The 21054-nt window shown below is 40.6% G+C and overlaps 1 protein-coding gene across 1 annotated transcript; it reads right to left on the minus strand.

The window, feature by feature from the left end:
* Nucleotides 1-3621: 3621 nt before the first annotated feature.
* On the minus strand, nt 3622-17488 carry spo11 (SPO11 initiator of meiotic double stranded breaks). The gene is made up of 13 exons (XM_088991630.1): nt 17178-17488; nt 16652-16762; nt 15985-16073; nt 15699-15765; nt 15505-15613; nt 6805-6891; nt 6388-6424; nt 6169-6278; nt 5926-6025; nt 5600-5637; nt 4714-4790; nt 4326-4437; nt 3622-3981 (listed from the first exon to the last, which is right to left on the minus strand). Exons 1-13 carry the CDS (start codon nt 17213-17215, stop codon nt 3862-3864), a joined length of 1095 nt encoding a protein of 364 aa, XP_088847756.1. The 5' UTR covers nt 17216-17488; the 3' UTR covers nt 3622-3861.
* Between the last annotated feature and the right edge of the window lie 3566 nt (nt 17489-21054).

Raw genomic sequence — 21054 nt, forward strand, 5'->3', positions numbered from 1 at the left:
AAGCAGCACAACGGGGGAAAAAGCAATGATAGGAAGCTGAAAGACAATTTGGAATTATTTAATACGAATTTATGGACAAAATATAATTAACCTCTGTCTGTGATGCAGATGTTTTTTTAGGCCAGCAGAGAAGGCTTTGCAGGAGCAGGGGGCAGCAAGATGCGTGCATAGGGAAGGCAAGCGTGCAGCTCATCTGCTTTCACACATGAGTGGGGGATGGGGCCAGATGTGCAAAGCATCGGGATTATCACAGGATGAGGAATACGGTGAAAGCTGCACATCCAAACCGCTGCACGCCAGTCCAGCGTCAATCACGTCTGTTTCCACATCCCACCACCGCCGCATATGCACCTGCCCCCAATACTTATAGCACCATGCGCAAAACACAACGTGCCTGTGGCTCTGCATGCTCGCCCACATAATCGCTGCTCTGGCTGAAATCCCATACGGTAAACGTGAGCTTTTTTTTCCTCAAAAAGCATTGAAGTGGCTGTAATTGTGCAGAAGAAGAAAGCATTATGGAAAACTGCACACATTTTGTGTCCTCTCTGCGGTTGATATGCTGGATGACCTTGTCAATCACGTTTGTCCCATGTGATCAATGCAATTACCCTATCCATTCATTGTAACTACATCGAACTACATCGCTCCGCTCATAGTGAATTAAAGATTAGCGCGAGCTGGGGCGACTGGCTGCATGATAGCGATGGGTCACCTGACTGCTCCTCTTCCACCAGCATTTTGGTTACATAACGCTCTTTAAAACGTGACTGCATGATAATTCGAGTGCGAAGAGGTATCTTTGGTTCACAGAAGTCCAAGTTTTGCCAGGTTGTACATCTGAGGGCCTTCATGCAAAGCCCCCCCATCAGCAGTCCTGTCATGTGCATATGCACAGCAGACTGCTCTCAGACCAGCCTCCATTCGAAAAGACCAAGTCAAGCAGGGCCAGCCCAAGTCAATGTGGCATATTGGACTGGACTGCTTGTGGGATAACTTTGGGGATTGTGAATAGTCAGTCAAATCTGCAGATTTCTGAGAAGTTTTATTTTGAAATGAAACGCCACATCTGTAGAAAGTGTTCTTTGTTGGGGTGCTGGTATAGTCCAATGTCTCCTAGAATTGGTCTGACTTTAGGATGAAAGCATTAAAACATTAAAAATAAGATTGTTGCCTGTGGGACAGGAATTAGAATAATGACAGGAAAATATGCATATTTAATTGTACTTTTTATTATGAAATGCAAAACCAGATGTGGATCGAAGATGGAGTCTTAAACTTGTCTACTTCCCCACAGAATTGGAATGGTTAAGGAACGAGGAAAAGGTTTCTTCAACAGTCATCTATCTGTACTTCTTTGAAGGTGTCGGACGCTTCGCTCCTCATCCGAAGAGCTTTGTCAGCAAACTAAAGTTGTGCTGCTAACTTCTTATTTTCCTTTTGGCTTTTCCCTCCATCTTCAGAGGTTTGATTTTCATGTTTGTTTTGGCCAAGCTTTTACGTTGGATGCCCTTCCTGACACAACCCTCTGTATTTATCGGGGCCTGGGACCGGTACAAGAAGACACTGGCCTATGTCTCCTTGTAGCTACAGAACAAGCCGGTAACTCTGGCCCTATATATATATGTATCCCTAATGGACAGAGGTGGCAGTGCCAGACCTCCGCTCATATAGGCACTGACACTTCTGTCCGTTAGGGATATATATAGGGGCAGAGTTACCAGCAAAACTTTAGTTCGCTGACGTAGCTCTTCGGATGAGGAGCGAAACGTCCGACACCTTCAGAGAAGTACAGATGACGGCTGAAGAAACCTTTTCCTCAATGGACCACTCCTGTACGATTGAGAACATACACAGACGGAATGGTTTTGGAAGTGATTAGTTTCCATCCTTTTATCTAATCAGCGGTATATGGAGATTTGAAATAGATTTTGTTTTCAAATGCAACTTGAGAAATTTCCCAGCACTATTTTGGATCAAACAGAGATGTAATTATTTTAAATCCAAAATAGTAACTTTTACTTATTTGTGCTTTTCAATTGTTTTATTCTGAAGTAGGCCAACATGGCGGATAAGCGGCACAATACACAATGCACAATTTTAACAATGTTTATGGTGTATTTGATTTTCATTTGTACCTGTGTACTGAGTGAACGCTGACGTGTGTGACTGTCGCTGCTCACCCGCAGAAAAAAATGTCCTGTGACTGTAAAGTGTCCTTGAGAGTTTTGAAAGGCGCTTAGAAATTGATTATTATTATTGTTATTATTACTGGAGGCTGGCCTGGCCGCAGTCACAAAATCGATGCAGGCATGACACGGAAGGGAGGGAAGTTCTTTGAAGTGGGCTGCATCCGATGAGCTTTTTTTCTGTACAGCTCCAAGATGCATAACAAAAATAGTTCCATCATAGTTATTTTCCCCTTCATGATGTCAGGTTAACAATTTAAGTAGGCCGACACACAGTACTGCTTAAAATCTATATATGCATCAGTGCTACGGTTGTAGCAAAACACAATACGGGCATATTTGACTTATCTCAGGAGGAAATGAAATATCCGGTTTGTCGTTGATACGATCTAGTGGTGGCTCATAAAGAAAGCCTTAAAATTGCACGGCATTTACGAGTAGTTTTCGGCGGGGAGGGACTTATGTCACGCTCAACAGGAAAAACTACGCCATCATGCGGTGAAATCAAGGAAGTCTGGAAATGCCTCCCTGGAATGAACCCCAAGGTAAATCCAGTGCAGCAGGACGTAGTACGTATGCTGTTATTACCGGGGGGGTTGCTCACACCTTTTAAGCATGGTTGCTACTTTTGAAATGACCAAGTCTAAATGAAAAAAAAAACTCAAAAAACAACTCAAATTTATTTGTAGAGCGACATCAATGTCACATCAACTTGTCATGCGATCTACCAATAGAACCTTGGAGATGGACTGGTCAATCACGATCGACGTATTGAGCACCCCTGCTGTATATGTAAATAATAATAATAATACTTTTAATTTGTAAGCGCCTTTCAGAGCTCTCAAGGTCACTGTATCTTTTGGTTTCTTCAGTTGACAAATATCGTAATTGTAATACACACCGATCAATACATAATAAAAAGGCACAACTAAATATATTCTTCTCCTCCTGGCTTTTCCCCTCAGGGGTCGCCACAGCGAATCAATGTCCTCCATCTATCTCGGTTTTGTGCATCCTCTTCTCTCACACTAGCTACCTTCATGTCCTCTTGGACCACATCCATAAACCTCCTCTTTGGTCTTCCTCTCGGTCTCCTGCCTGGCAGTTCAAGACTCAGCATCCTTCTCCCGATATAGTCACTCTCTCTCCTCTGGACATGTCCAAACCATCTCAGTCTGTCCTCTCTGACTTTCTCTCCAAAGCCCCTAATATGAGTTGTCCCTCTAATGTACTCATTCCCGATCCTATCCAACCTGGTCACTCCCAAAGAAAACCTCAACATCTTCAGCTCTGCTACCTCCAGCTCTGCTTTCTGTCTTTCAGGAAAATCTAAAATATGTTTTAATACTTGTATTTGCAATAAGATACCAAATTACATGTTTTATAATCCCACATTTCTTTTGTTGACTTAAATGTGTTTAAATCTTGACAGTATTATTTTCTCCCAAATTCTTTATTCCTTCGCCTGCAATTTTACTTAGAAGAGTTGCCCAAATATGACTGGACTCAATGTGACACAAATCGCACTACAGCAGGAAGAATGAATGCATCCATGCATGTGAAATCAACAAGACATTTTGACAGTAAAGGTTAAACTGATCTATTTCATACAACGCAATTTCCAAGCAATACTGTCATTAAGTCCTTCTCTCCCAAGGTGGCGGCATTGCACTTATAACCAACCCCCAAAGCGCAGTTTGTTGGGCAGGTAAATGCTGGCCAGGAAATCCGGACCGATGGCTGCCAGCGATTGTATTTCTGCCTTGACTCTATTCTTCTGCATCAACGTCATCTGCGATGACAATAAAACAGTCTGGGGTCAAACTCCACACCCATGAATCTCAAAAGCACAACATTAAAGAAAGAACTAAATACATGGATACAGTACCCATGTTATAGTTAATGACAAAAACAAAATGATTGCAGAAGTTATCCTTAGTTAAATAAACTGTATGGGCACAAAGGTGGGACAAAAGTCCCCGGCAAATTCCAAGAAGACCCACACAAAAAAACAAACATTAGTTTTGGAAATACAAGTGAGGAAAATCAAGATTTATTTTCAAGGGCAGGCTAGCAAACCTTGATAGCGTAAGCCATTCCCACATTAATCACAGATTTATCTCTTTTCTGTCTGACCTCTTTCAGCCACTCTGGTTGGGCCGTCACATAGGGCCTTTTGAGAAGGCTGTTGAGTTTGCTTTCATCAGCCTTGGTGAGGGGGATCAGAGCATTCCTAGGAATCTGTAACCTCAAGAATCAAATCAGTATTTAATCACATGTTTTCATATCACAGCAGGCTACTTAAAATCTCTTCAAAATTGACAAACTTATTGACAGACGTATTTTGTCCCATGGTAAGTCGCCCCCCTAGAATTTAAAAATAGCGCAAACTGGTTCAATTTAGCTTAGTTTAGGTTAATCTAGTTTTCTCAGGACCTCCGATAAATTAGAGACATCAACAGTAACAAAAATAAAACCAGATAGTCAGCAGGAAGTAGCAGGAGGCGTTAACTTGAGTCCAAACCTCTCGAGGTCCGAGGGGAGGAGGCCTAACCACATGACGTTGGGGATGGTCAGGCTTTGGGCCTCAAATGACATGGCCTATCAAAAAAAAAAAAAAAAAAAAAAAAAAAAAAAGAAACGTTGAAATTGAGTACAAGGGTTCACATGTCTGTGTTGTCCATCTAATCATGACAGCATTTTTGGGACTATAAATTGCACATTTTTTTCCATAGTTCGGCTGGTCCTGTGACTCATACTGAATTATAAACTGACACCCAAAGTCCCCATTCCCTAATCCTTTAAATGTGTGAATGGCATCGAACGAAGTCCAGGTGGACTCAAAACGTATGCTTCCAATTATGAAAAAGTATTTGTTTTTAGCTTAAATAAGCTTAACCTTAGCTAAAACCCTGTGTCACATTATGGCCAAAGGGAGAATCCTAGTGAATTATTGTGCCATATGCTAAACAAGAGAGCTAGCTGGGGCGGCGGTCCCTTCTTTTCTTGTCAGGAGAGGCGACAACAAATGTCACATGAATTACAATGACTTCTACCATATCATATTTTGTTTTGGTGATTGCCAAAAACTTTTGTTGCACCTTTACTCCAAATAGCTGTTTTTTCTTTTCATGCTGTTTTTAACACACAACTCTGCCAAAGTGTCTGGCTGTTATCACCCCAATTGCCATCTTTGCTATTGAATGCGAGGCGAGATGTTATCACAGCGTGCTGCCGTCTGAATAAAATCATTTTCATCTCCTTTTCAGCAGTTGCGCCAATTGCTACACGGCAGCACATACACAATGAATGGATAAGTTTGAGGTAGTACACTGCCGTAAGGCCCAAACACAAATTTGTCTATATTGGATAAGCCAAAATGGAACGATACTTGGCCACATGGAACTCACCATTGATCCATACTTGTAGATACACATGATTTCAATGCCTGAGAAAATCAGAGACAAAACATGCCCCAATCACAAACCGACATACAAGAGCAATTACCATGCGAGATGTGCAACAGAGCTCAGAAGAAGTAAAACATTACAAATGTGTCCTGCCATGCAACACAAAAGAAGTTGAATGTCTGGATGAGATTAGACTTGGCGGAATGATAGCTTGAAGCGACAACCCAGGATAGCTAACAGGTGCTTTGAGTTGCGCACTGTTTCGTCAGAGCAAATCCGTTTCGTTGCATGAGATGCAAAACTGGGCTGCACACAAGCAGATGTACCGTGCGGGTCTGCATCCACCAGAGTGAAGACGGGGACGTGGAGTACGTCCCAAAGCTTTCTCACCATCAACCTGCTGTTCACATCTGGAAAGCCTTTACCCTTAAACAAATTGAAAAAAAAAAAAAAAAAAAAAAAAAACATGTATGTTCAAAAAAAAGGAAAAAAAGGACAACTGGGCTTCGAGTCAACAGATCAATATGTCATCCATGTGCGATTGGAGATAAAAAGAAAGTTTGACATACTGTGATCATGATAAACGGAGAAAGCTTTGTGCAGAAATCATCTTGAAGAAGTCTTTGAAATGTAGCATCCTTCTCAACTACCAGAATGAATTTGGCAGACGATACAATATCTGTGCATGGCTCAGGCAAAGCACAGTCCCTGCAGCCAATTAGCACACACCCCCCCCCCTCGCTCCAGTACAATCAGAAACAGTCTTAAACAAATGAATCAAAGGATACTACGGATGCCTGCAATGTTGGATGAGACCGCGACAGCCTAAAAACAGATTCAACTTTAGAGGAAACATTCATGTCTTAAATCCAAATAAGCATACTTCTGTCTGCCCCAAGACCCACAGGGGTTTGTTTGTGTAATTCTTTGTATCCAAGTTTGAATACACACAACATCCGCTGAAAAGCCATAATAACTATGTCTTGCAGACACCAACAAGCTGTTAAAGTAGTGAGTTTATTTTGTGGACATCACTGTTGTGAAGTCAGCCCTTTTACATGAACTACATAACTGTTTCATTTGTGTCAAGATTCAGATTGACAGACAACTGTGTGTCCCGTTTTCTCTCGTAAATTCCCAGATCGGCAATAACGGTAATCAGAAGTACTGTAGTTCACTTGAATCATAAAGTAGGTACAACTTACAGCAGAGTTTGAGTGGCAGTCGATCCTGGTCCCGTCCTCTTCCATATAACAAAGATCACCCGAGATTAAACCTTTGGATGTGGCCAACTGGTGGTGACAAAATTGCAATTATGCTCATTCCGGCTAATTTTAACATACACAGAGTTACTTAAATTTAGGGCTGAGGGATAAATTAAAGTGTTCACTATGCAACATAGTGTAATGTTTTATTTATTTTGGTATTTTTGTAAACGGCCACCATTATTAAGAGTCTCTTAGGCCAGTGTGGGATTGAACATGGGCGATTTGCTTCCTTGTCAATGTAAGCCTCTCCCTTTAAAGTCAGCGAGCGCTGGTCATGCACAATCTTTTTGACACTGAAAGCAGAAATCGACTCACTGGAGTATATAGAACACTAGGAGGACTCAAGGAGGGGGGCCAGATCTAGCCTACCTCATTATTGTATGTGGCTTGCGCAGTGGCGGTCCTTGCATTTCACACTTAGGCCTTCAGTGAAGTCCTGCTTAGTCCGACTTGAACAAATATCCCTCGTAATACCATAATTTATGACACAACGGCTGGAGATATCATTTACAAAAGCACACGCACGCAGTACTGGGCGTGGCATCACCTTAATCGTCTACAACACAGGCTATTTTCCGGAGCAATTACACATCATTAAATCTGTATCAGCAATTAGAACTTGTCACTATACGTGATACTGCAAACACTTAAAAATAAAAGGAAATTTAAAATCATTTGTCCACAAAGTTTTATGAAGTCCACCAAGAATATGCAATCTTTAACAAGATTTTACGCTAAATTACAAAATGTCAGTTTAATATAAGAAAAACAACAAGACGTTCACAAAACGAACTATTTGTTGAAAATAAAAGTAAACAAATCTTTTTCATTTGTTCTTGAGAAAAGGCTTACCTACATACGACAGCGAGTTGTCCTCTCCTTCAGCCATTGTGGGTTAAAAAAACGAGTAGGTATACTTGGTTTTTCTGCTAAAGTTTCCGGGTCTGATCTGTTGTCAGCTTGGTTGATTTGCATAGCGCTGCCTCCGCTGAGGGCTGACGTAAAGTGAGTATCCAATCACAGGACGCGTACGTCATGTTCAACGCGAGGCCCTCTAGCTGGCCTTACTGTGCCAACTCGTGATCTGATTGGCTATCACAACTGTATATCAACTACATGTGCCCGTTCATGTACAGCGCACAGACGCCCTCACTGTTGATTCTGAAGGCGTCGGTCAGATTTCATACAGTCTGGCGACACAAACTAGCTGAATTCTGATTGGATTTAAAACTCTGACCTAAAACTACAACACTGAAAGGAGCATAACCAAATGGATATAATATATAACATATACAGTAAAGTCTCGTTATATCGATATCGGATATATCGATAGTCCCGGTTATATCGATACTATTTCTATGCACGCACGGAGAAAATTACATGCAAACAGGGTCGGATATATCGATAGTCCCGGTTATATCGATATTTTTTCGGACTCCCTTGAATATCGATATAACGAGACTTTACTGTATAATATGTGTAGAATAATTATATATATATATTTAGAAAAAATACTTTTTTAATGAAATTGACTTTTATTATAATTATGATAATGATGTCTGATTATGTTAGGCCAGCAGAGAAGGCCTTGCTGGCCCTGACGGCCCACCACTGGGCTTGCGAAAGCAAATCAAAGATTGGAATTTTTATAATACAGTAAAGTCTCGTTATATCGATATCGGTTATATCGATAGTACTGCTTATTTCGTCTGTGTAAGCTCTCAGTCGTACAGGAGTGGTCCATCGATGAGAAGGTTTCTTCAGCCGTCATCTGTACAAAAGTGAAGGTTTCGGACGTTTCGCCTCCTATCCAAGAGGCTTCGTCAGCGAACTAAAGTCTGACTGGTCGTATCGGCCCCATTTATATATCCCTAATGTCCAGACCTGGTGGCGCCGGACACAGCTATGATAGGTCCCTACTCTCAGGTTGGGGGAGGCGCGGGACCCCCCCCTGTGGCCCCACTGATTGTTCCTACATTCCTGACTAACGATTGGCCTATTACACCCACTCCCCCCGGTATCACCTCATCAGCATAACGACCCTCATCAGCATTGCGAAAGTTGCCTAACCTGTTTTGCCTGAGCAGGCTATTGTATGAACGATCCAAATTGAACCTCACACCACCAGACCGGTTTAATGAAGGATTTTGTTGTTTTATAAGAATCGCCTCTTTTACCCCCCTTTCAAACCATCTATGTTCTTTCGCTAAGATTTTAACCTCATTGTCGTCAAATGAGTGGTTAGTAGCTTTTAGGTGCAAATGTACTGCCGATTGGGGTCCACTAGTATTATCCCTGCGATGTTGATAAAGTCTTTTTTTGAGAATTTGTTGAGTCTCCCCAATGTACTGCTCTTTACAATTTTCATTCTTACAATGTATGGAATAAACTACATTACTTTGTTTTTCATTTGGTAGCCTATCTTTTGGATGCACTAATTTTTGCCTTAACGTGTTTATCGGTTTGAAATAAGTAGGAATTTTATGTTGCCAAAGGACTCTTTGTAATTTTTCAGAAACTCCTGCAATGTACGGTACTGCTACTCCTCTCCTTTTAGAATCTTGAGAATTATTGGTTTCGTTCGCTATTCTTTCTTTCTGACATTTGTTGAATGACCACTGAGGGTACCCACAGTTAGTGAGTGCTCTCCTGATATGTTTTGACTCCTTTTCTCTACCTTCAGTGCTAGTTGGTATTAGTTTAGCCCTATGCTGGAGGGTTCTGATAACTCCTAGTTTATGTTGTAAAGGGTGGTTAGAGTCAAAAAGTAAGTATTGGTCAGTGTGCGTAGCCTTCCTAAAGACTTCTGTTTTTAGCGCTCTGTCCTCTTTTATAATTACTTTACAATCCAAGAAGGCTAGTTGGTTCTCTTGAATGTCCTCACGAGTAAATTTAATGTTGAAGTCTACAGAGTTGAGATGATCTGTGAAGGATTGAATTTCTTGTTTCTTAATTATGACAAAAGTATCGTCCACATATCTAAACCAGTGTCTAGGTTTTGTCCCTGGGAAGGATGTGAGGGCCTGTTTCTCCATCTCTTCCATGTAAAGATTAGCCACTATGGGTGAAACTGGTGAGCCCATAGCACAACCATGGATTTGTTTATAAAATTTTTCCCGAAATTGAAAATACGTAGTATTAAGGCAGATTTCTAATAATTGGCAGATGTGATCCGGTTTCAGTTTGGTTCTTTCATGCAGAGAAACATCCGCCAGCAGCCTCGTCTTCACCACTGAGACTGCTGCTGGGGTTGGGACCGATGTAAAGAGAGAAGTCACATCGTATGATGCCAAAGTTTCCTCAGGTTCCAATATGAGGTCTTTGATCCTCTCTACAAACCCTGTGGTGTTCTCTACGTGGTATTCTGTGTTACCAACCAACGGAGCTAAAATAGTTTTTAAATATTTGGCTACATTGTATGTAGAGGAGTCAATGCTACAAACAATGGGTCGGAGGGGGAACCCTTCTTTATGTATTTTTGGCAGGCCATAGATACATGGCGTGGCCTGTCCCGGGTATAATCTAAAATACATCTGTTTGTCTATATGTTTTCCTTTCTCTAGCTTTTGGAGACAGTCAATCATTTCTTTCTTGTATCTATTGGAAGGGTCCCTTTTTAGTTGCTCATACGTGTTAGAATCACTGATTAACCTATTTATTTTGTCTTCATAATCCAATGTGTTGAGCAGCACTGTGCATCTGCCCTTGTCTGCTGGCAAAATAGTAATATTTTTGTCTTTTTGTAGAGTAGTTAACGCCTTTCTCTCTTCTAATGTTATGTTGGACGGAGGAAGTTTGGCACTACTGAGAAGAGCTGATATTTTAATGCGTAGATCATCTGCCTCTGCATACGAAAGTTTGTTATTTTTAATAGCCGATTCAGTAGCTGTGATATAATCTATTGTAGGTATAGTTTTAGGAGTCACTGAGAAATTTAAACCTTTGGTAAGTACCGCCTTTTCTGTCTCTGAGAGATCTCTGTCTGACAAATTTTTGATCCAATTCTCCCTTGCAAACTGTTCATACCTAATTTTACGCGTGTTTACCAGTAGCTGAGATTGTTTCAGTAAAAGTAATTTTTGAAATTTACCCTTTTGTCTCTCTTTGGTTTTGCTGTGGTGCCTCATATAACCGGATTTAGTAAATTCACACACTTCCTGATAGGTTTTGTGGGTAAGATTAGTTTGTAATCGCTGATAATAAGTTTCTATTTCTGACTGTTTGTTTTTTATCTCTATGTTAAGTCTCCTAATTCGCAAATTTAGAATTTTCCTGGTATAATTTTGTTGCATTTTATCGGCTAAGTATCCGGGTTCCAGGGGTGCTTGCTTCAAGCATTTAGGAATTAACCGGCTCTGTCTACATCTAAGATTGAATCTGAGGTGGTTCTTTAAATCAGCTAATTTAAAGGTGGCCTTTTCTAAGTTACGTACCAGCAGAAGGATGTCTCTCCCAAAGTTGGCAGCAAAACGTCTGTGTAAGCTCTCAGTCGTACAGGAGTGGTCCATCGATGAGAAGGTTTCTTCAGCCGTCATCTGTACAAAAGTGAAGGTTTCGGACGTTTCGCCTCCTATCCAAGAGGCTTCGTCAGCGAACTAAAGTCTGACTGGTCGTATCGGCCCCATTTATATATCCCTAATGTCCAGACCTGGTGGCGCCGGACACAGCTATGATAGGTCCCTACTCTCAGGTTGGGGGAGGCGCGGGACCCCCCCCTGTGGCCCCACTGATTGTTCCTACATTCCTGACTAACGATTGGCCTATTACACCCACTCCCCCCGGTATCACCTCATCAGCATAACGACCCTCATCAGCATTGCGAAAGTTGCCTAACCTGTTTTGCCTGAGCAGGCTATTGTATGAACGATCCAAATTGAACCTCACACCACCAGACCGGTTTAATGAAGGATTTTGTTGTTTTATAAGAATCGCCTCTTTTACCCCCCTTTCAAACCATCTATGTTCTTTCGCTAAGATTTTAACCTCATTGTCGTCAAATGAGTGGTTAGTAGCTTTTAGGTGCAAATGTACTGCCGATTGGGGTCCACTAGTATTATCCCTGCGATGTTGATAAAGTCTTTTTTTTGAGAATTTGTTGAGTCTCCCCAATGTACTGCTCTTTACAATTTTCATTCTTACAATGTATGGAATAAACTACATTACTTTGTTTTTCATTTGGTAGCCTATCTTTTGGATGCACTAATTTTTGCCTTAACGTGTTTATCGGTTTGAAATAAGTAGGAATTTTATGTTGCCAAAGGACTCTTTGTAATTTTTCAGAAACTCCTGCAATGTACGGTACTGCTACTCCTCTCCTTTTAGAATCTTGAGAATTATTGGTTTCGTTCGCTATTCTTTCTTTCTGACATTTGTTGAATGACCACTGAGGGTACCCACAGTTAGTGAGTGCTCTCCTGATATGTTTTGACTCCTTTTCTCTACCTTCAGTGCTAGTTGGTATTAGTTTAGCCCTATGCTGGAGGGTTCTGATAACTCCTAGTTTATGTTGTAAAGGGTGGTTAGAGTCAAAAAGTAAGTATTGGTCAGTGTGCGTAGCCTTCCTAAAGACTTCTGTTTTTAGCGCTCTGTCCTCTTTTATAATTACTTTACAATCCAAGAAGGCTAGTTGGTTCTCTTGAATGTCCTCACGAGTAAATTTAATGTTGAAGTCTACAGAGTTGAGATGATCTGTGAAGGATTGAATTTCTTGTTTCTTAATTATGACAAAAGTATCGTCCACATATCTAAACCAGTGTCTAGGTTTTGTCCCTGGGAAGGATGTGAGGGCCTGTTTCTCCATCTCTTCCATGTAAAGATTAGCCACTATGGGTGAAACTGGTGAGCCCATAGCACAACCATGGATTTGTTTATAAAATTTTTCCCGAAATTGAAAATACGTAGTATTAAGGCAGATTTCTAATAATTGGCAGATGTGATCCGGTTTCAGTTTGGTTCTTTCATGCAGAGAAACATCCGCCAGCAGCCTCGTCCTCACCACTGAGACTGCTGCTGGGGTTGGGACCGATGTAAAGAGAGAAGTCACATCGTATGATGCCAAAGTTTCCTCAGGTTCCAATATGAGGTCTTTGATCCTCTCTACAAACCCTGTGGTGTTCTCTACGTGGTATTCTGTGTTACCAACCAACGGAGCTAAAATAGTTTTTAAATATTTGGCTACATTGTATGTAGAGGAGTCAATGCTACAAACAATGGGTCGGAGGGGGAACCCTTCTTTATGTATTTTTGGCAGGCCATAGATACATGGCGTGGCCTGTCCCGGGTATAATCTAAAATACATCTGTTTGTCTATATGTTTTCCTTTCTCTAGCTTTTGGAGACAGTCAATCATTTCTTTCTTGTATCTATTGGAAGGGTCCCTTTTTAGTTGCTCATACGTGTTAGAATCACTGATTAACCTATTTATTTTGTCTTCATAATCCAATGTGTTGAGCAGCACTGTGCATCTGCCCTTGTCTGCTGGCAAAATAGTAATATTTTTGTCTTTTTGTAGAGTAGTTAACGCCTTTCTCTCTTCTAATGTTATGTTGGACGGACAACTGAGTGTAACCTGCATGAAAGAACCAAACTGAAACCGGATCACATCTGCCAATTATTAGAAATCTGCCTTAATACTACGTATTTTCAATTTCGGGAAAAATTTTATAAACAAATCCATGGTTGTGCTATGGGCTCACCAGTTTCACCCATAGTGGCTAATCTTTACATGGAAGAGATGGAGAAACAGGCCCTCACATCCTTCCCAGGGACAAAACCTAGACACTGGTTTAGATATGTGGACGATACTTTTGTCATAATTAAGAAACAAGAAATTCAATCCTTCACAGATCATCTCAACTCTGTAGACTTCAACATTAAATTTACTCGTGAGGACATTCAAGAGAACCAACTAGCCTTCTTGGATTGTAAAGTAATTATAAAAGAGGACAGAGCGCTAAAAACAGAAGTCTTTAGGAAGGCTACGCACACTGACCAATACTTACTTTTTGACTCTAACCACCCTTTACAACATAAACTAGGAGTTATCAGAACCCTCCAGCATAGGGCTAAACTAATACCAACTAGCACTGAAGGTAGAGAAAAGGAGTCAAAACATATCAGGAGAGCACTCACTAACTGTGGGTACCCTCAGTGGTCATTCAACAAATGTCAGAAAGAAAGAATAGCGAACGAAACCAATAATTCTCAAGATTCTAAAAGGAGAGGAGTAGCAGTACCGTACATTGCAGGAGTTTCTGAAAAATTACAAAGAGTCCTTTGGCAACATAAAATTCCTACTTATTTCAAACCGATAAACACGTTAAGGCAAAAATTAGTGCATCCAAAAGATAGGCTACCAAATGAAAAACAAAGTAATGTAGTTTATTCCATACATTGTAAGAATGAAAATTGTAAAGAGCAGTACATTGGGGAGACTCAACAAATTCTCAAAAAAAGACTTTATCAACATCGCAGGGATAATACTAGTGGACCCCAATCGGCAGTACATTTGCACCTAAAAGCTACTAACCACTCATTTGACGACAATGAGGTTAAAATCTTAGCGAAAGAACATAGATGGTTTGAAAGGGGGGTAAAAGAGGCGATTCTTATAAAACAACAAAATCCTTCATTAAACCGGTCTGGTGGTGTGAGGTTCAATTTGGATCGTTCATACAATAGCCTGCTCAGGCAAAACAGGTTAGGCAACTTTCGCAATGCTGATGAGGGTCGTTATGCTGATGAGGTGATACCGGGGGGAGTGGGTGTAATAGGCCAATCGTTAGTCAGGAATGTAGGAACAATCAGTGGGGCCACAGGGGGGGGTCCCGCGCCTCCCCCAACCTGAGAGTAGGGACCTATCATAGCTGTGTCCGGCGCCACCAGGTCTGGACATTAGGGATATATAAATGGGGCCGATACGACCAGTCAGACTTTAGTTCGCTGACGAAGCCTCTTGGATAGGAGGCGAAACGTCCGAAACCTTCACTTTTGTACAGATGACGGCTGAAGAAACCTTCTCATCGAAGTACTGCTTATTACGATACTATTTCTATGAACGCAAGGAGAAAATTTACATGCCGCAGGATCGGATATATCGATAATCCGGTTATATCGCTATTTTTTTCGACTCCCGAGAATATCGATATAACGAGACTTTACTGTACTTGCTAAAATCTCTACCAAAATTTCAAATTGTCATTTGTCATAAATAAGAGTGACACTGTAAGCATTGTCCTGTTACCAAACCTCTTACTGCAGTAACTTAAACAATATGTATAAACCATAATTGTTGACTTCTTTATCTGGTTTTACCCATAATGTCCCTCCAAGGAAAACGGTAACTAAAATGTGGCCGGCGACAAAAATGAATTTGACATCCCTGACAAAGTGTGTGAGATATGAAAGATATGTTGTACAAATACACCGGAATATAGTATATTGCAACTCGGCTAAAAAATATTAGGATATAAATTTGGGCCAATTTTGCCCAGCTCTTAATGAGATAAAGAAAAACAGCATTTTAACATACACCGAGTTACTTCAATATCACCATTACAACGTGTTTGAATGTTATGTTGTTATTCCCGTTATATTGTACAATAACAAACTCAAGCTTGTGGAATTGGACACACTCACCACGCGAAGAGATCTTCGAGGAATCCTGAGCATGCAGGACACATCATCCACTATTCTATCAACAATTTTCTGAGAACCAAACAATTGTGGATGGTTGTAATAGATGTCTCTGTGGAGAACAATAAAGATAAATAAAAACCGTTGATTTGAGTATTTGGAGTTGATCGAGAGGAACTGCATGCTCAAATGAAGACCTTTTTGTGGCATATGAGTTGCTCTGCACAAGGGTGTAAATCACAGAGAGAATCTTGAGAATTTGGGCTTTAAACACACAAGGAAAAAAAACATTTTGTATGGATTACTTGCATTGAAGGTTAATACACATCTTGGAAAGGACTGGCGCAAAAATATTTACGATATTCAGGTAGTTAAAACACACATTACTCTTTCGGTGCTTGACTTTATTTCTCATTCATGAGAGTAAAAACAGTAACTAATTGAAACGGAGATGAAGGTCATAAGTAGTGCAAGTAATCTTACAAAATGTGGTGGCAGTTTTTGGGCAGTCACTTCTGATCGTCCGGACAGCACTTGTTGAACTCATCTGAAGCCCAATGGCACTGTCAAAGCTGAAAGAATGATTCAAAAAAGGTTCTCAATAACAAATGAATGGCAGGACAATTTAAAAACACATTCAGTCCTGTACAAAAAAAGAGTGCTATATTCAAATGTACATAATTGTACAGCTTTGCAAAACTGCTCTGCCACATGTGAGTTATCAAGAATTCCCTACAACCTGAGGGCTACCTGTGCGCCCCCACCCCACAAAACACACACACCTGTAATGTGTGCTTTGCTGAACACCTTAGTCACATTAGGTGCTGTGTTTTTTTATTACTCAGCCATCTTTTGAGCAGCAGGAAGTTATTTCAGCTTCACTTTTTGTGGTCCAAAGCACATTTTTTTCCACTGCTAACACCTGGCTACCCCATATGGTCGTTTTGAACTCTCCTTGTGCAAATTCTAACAGTCAGTTTTCCCCCCTCTGGAATGGAATTCAACAAGCTGGTGGCCCTGCATGGTCCAAATACTTACCAAAACCCACAAAGGTAAATGTTGACTTTTCGAGCACAAATTCATTGTGTTATCTTTTCAAATTCAGCCAGGTACAAATATCACATATGTTAATCTGATAAAATGAAATCACCTGACGTTGTCCCAGCTGGATCTGTCAGGCAGCACAAGGGTTGGTGCCTCATCTTTTGCCAAATGAGTTACGAGTTCCAGGATTACACTTTCAATGCGTTTCAAAACTTCCCTTCGGCAGAAAATGTTATGGTTATCATTGCAGTACATTATTAAAATAATCTAAATACGTAAGTACGACTTTAAATATCTATTAATTTAATAACCATGCACGTGTACAGTACATATTGTTTTAATCAAATTACACAAGAATACAGCGGAACACACATGGGGTGCACGCATGTAAAATACCTTTAACATGCTAAAACCAATTTAACATCAACCTCAGAGAGAGAAGTGAAATAATATATTGTACATTTATGTAAAATGAGTAGTATATAACTTCTTCTCGACGTGTTGTTTACGTTTGTCACAACAAAACGAGCTTTTTGACAAAGTTTAGAATCTAATGCTGACTAGCTAGTCCAACTCGGTGTACACACATTGTATCGGCTTGTGGTATGAGGAAGAATATTTATTTCTCTTACAAACTATTTTCTTCATCGCCACGCTGGCGGTCGGCCATGGCTTTGCGCTGTTCAACAAGGGTAGCCAAAAATGATCAATTTTAGGGAAGGAAGCCGCTTAAAAAATCACGTCCTTCGCCTTTGTCAAAAGCTTCGTGAAGCAAAACCCTAGAAGCTCGCCCTCAATGCGACCACCCACGTACGTAGCCTCTTCTACAGTCTACACAAGTGAATGAAAAACAACAACATTTTTTTTCCATAAATATATTAGTTTCCGCCGGTAGATATGCAGGCATTATCTTTTCACCAATATTTTGAGTATTTATAAACATACTTGATTAGTTTAGGAAATGTTTTTTTATTTATTTCACTTAGTCTGTACACGATGTACAGAACATAAATTCACAATATTTATATATTTAAAAAATATGTTGCGGCAGTCGCTCATTTGCCTGGACTTGGGCCTTCATGCCCATTCTCTGAATTCAATTAAGCGCAGCATTGTTTCAGTTTCAGTACCCCGTTCTTCTGTTGTATGTTGCCCATAGCGCACATTTGGCAATAAAATTGACTTGACGAATTTTTAATTTGATGTGTCCCTGCCAAGATGATTGTGTGTTATTTTGCTGCGCGCATCTCATGCAAAATATGGATATACTGTACTGTATACTCATATGCCAGACTCTGAATTAAATGTCCTCTTTTATAATCAATACACAGTAATAAGTTCAACTTTATAAATAATTAAAAATATGTGATGTATTTTCTTAGTGTGTTTGAAGATTGCTGCTTTGACATTTGATTTTACCAGCAGAATTAATTAAAAACATAATTTATAACAGTATTCACAATAACTATAATTCTAAAAACAATGTTATAGCATATAATATTAAAGTACAACGACGTCTCCGGACAAGTTGTGTCCATAATTTGTAAAATGGCTTCAAATGACTTCTACTGAGCGTATTTTACAAAGATTCCACCGCATATAGCTATATTTTACATTTTAAGACGCAGAATATTCCAGAAGTCTTTTTTTTTTGAGTTGGTGACGAGTCCTCACCCTACGTCACTGAAGGAATGACGTAGGGTAGACGTAGCGAGAAAGTACATACCTTGCATCACCTCAATGCATTTTGCAATACTTTGCTGCTGTGAAATGTAAATTTCTCTACTGTGAGACTAATAAAGGCATATCCAATCCAACCAATACTTTGTTTGGTCTGAAAACTTCGTGTTGATCCGTGTTGATGACGAAATTAGAAGGAAAACACGCAAAAAACGCGATGGTGAATTTGATATTCCCTGACAAAAATTGTAAGGAATTAATCAACCCGTTTCCACTGAGCCTTGTCACCCTCTTCTGCCTCTTTTCGGTGCTACACCCCCCCCCCCCCAGATTACACACATTCGGTGCTACATTTCTCCCCTCAAAATGACATGGAATAAATTCTTTAATCGATTGCAAACATGTATGCTTTCCTCTTCAGAACTATTTCAGTCATATTCATAACTGGAGGAGTAACAGGAAAGCATATTCTCCGAATCTGAAGCCATTGTTTTGATTCCCGAGCAAGGCAAGACGTCTTGCCGTGACACCACGAACATGGGGGCGGGACCTTCTGAAACTGGCCACTTCCGGTTTCAAATTGAAGTACTTTTTAGACACTTTAAGTCATTTTTATTGGTGTTTTGCATTTGACTAAAAAGATCATACTGCATGTTTTGGGTATTTAGATGCTATAAAACGTTTTTCTGATGTCAGTTAGGAAACAAAAAAGTGATGTCGGTTGTCCTTTAAGGGAATCAATGTATCATTACATTACATTGCACAATACGTACTTGATTGACAACATTTTGCAAATATTTCTGTCCAGATTTGCACAATTGTTACATTATACCACTTTTTTTGTTCAACGATATCAGGTCACCCTGCGGACCTCCCTATTTCAGGACTTATGGCAGACAAGCATTGTGCGTTTACAGAGCAGTCCATCTTTCACAGTGTGAAGACCTCGTCAAAGCGTGTGACAACACAGATCCAAAGAGAAGAGGTCTGTGCCCCTGACCTGACCCTGAATTTCTCCTAATGTGCAGCTTTACCAAAAGTATTCATTTACCCTGAGTGGCTTTGACAAGCTGCTTCCGTAATAATGGTTCTTAATTTCTGAGTAATTGCTATCTCCAAGTGATGAGGGACAACCTCTTTACCCAAGCTGGAAAAAATCGTATAAGTGAACCACCTCAGGTTGTGGGGGTTGTTATTTCATGTGCGGCAGAAAAGCTGAGCCCCCTGCTGTTTTCTTTACCCAAGAGAGATTTGTGTCGAGTGCTAGGCTCTAACCTGAGGAGACAGAGTGCAACGAGTCATGTGCTTGTCTTGGGATGAGTGTTTGTACTGGGCAGGAGTGAGCGGGGCACAAGGGAAGTAGAGGGGGAAGTTGGGGGCTGCAGGGTCAGAGGAAAAGAGAAGGCGGGTGGGGTGGGCTTGTTGCAGGTGAGGGGGGATTAACTGCAGTTTGGCCCAGAGAAACTAAATACAAATCTGTCAACCTAATCCTTACAAATAGAAAACAGAGCTGCCTTCCATTCACTACCTCTATAGTTCAGCAAATCTACCGCCCACTCCCCCATCTGGCCCCCTACCTTCCCTCTTTGGACTTTCGGTCGGCTCTGTTTCTTATCATCTTTTGGCCAGTCTGACAATGCCGCCTCTACTCTAATGGCTCCTCGGTTCAGTATTCCCTAAAGACGATCTGGCTGGTCACCTGGGGTCCTTTCTGTTGACAAGTCAGGACATATTGAAGAAGTGATAAACGAAACAGTCAAACCGCTGCCCGTCAAGGTAGATCCAAGTGGATGAACTTTTATCAGGACCTGACACCACAGTAAACTTACTGATAAGCATGTGGCTTGGTGTGGAGAGCAGCTGGTGTCAAAGTGATGACACAGGTGCCTGAGCACTAACATCCTGCAAAACCAAGCTAAAACCAAGTCTAGTGTTACAGATACACTTAACTTGAACCATATCAAAGAACGGCGGTGATATAATGGATAAATTAGGAATACTATCTCCATATTAGGCTACAGAAGAACGGCCAAACACCATGACAGGGCTCAAATATGCCACAGAATGACTGCCATTGAGGCATTTCTAATAAGATAATCATGGAACTGATTTGTTACACTGATGCAAATTTCGCCATAGTGGAAATCACAGAAAGAAGGGGATTAAGGCTCAATTTCATTCCAAAACGGAAATTAGGAATAACCCCGGATGTTTTTATTCTAGTGTAGTTTAGGAGAGGTTTATATCCCATATACCCATGAGTAGCAAAGAATAATATAGCAATCAAATAGATTTGACAATGGGGTTTTAAGCATCTAGTTAAAAAAACATGTTAAATGACATGAAATAGAAGAACCAGCATGAATCTAACATGAAACCAAGATGGGATATTAGAAATCTCCCATCTACGCCCCACTTTTTTCCGAAAGAAATACTTGTTTCATCGGTTCATAAGGGCCCTGGAGGTGTGGCATGCTCATGGAAACATTTCCCACTGTGTCGTATTGTTACACAAAAGAGTTAGACAAAGAAAACCGGGATAGAAAATGGGAGATTGGTTGACAAAAACACATTTTGTCCTGTCATTGCGCTCCAGTAGGTCCTTATATAAGGTTTCAGTTTAGCCTGAATAAAGTTTTACCACATCAACTTTGGGTCTCCTAACCTAATACGGCCCTTCTTCCCTTCACCTAATGGACCTTATCCACAATTCTCAGTCCATGGGTCTTCAAAGAACTGCCGCCTGTTGCTCTCTATGGCACCATATGAAATAAATATTAATCTTGCCTCTGATTGCGTGCTTCGAGATTCTCTCCGGGGAGCAATATA

This window comes from Hippocampus bargibanti, linkage group LG01 (assembly GCF_051943395.1).
Source record: "Hippocampus bargibanti isolate YZ-2025 linkage group LG01, ASM5194339v1, whole genome shotgun sequence".
Lineage (NCBI taxonomy): Eukaryota > Metazoa > Chordata > Actinopteri > Syngnathiformes > Syngnathidae > Hippocampus > Hippocampus bargibanti.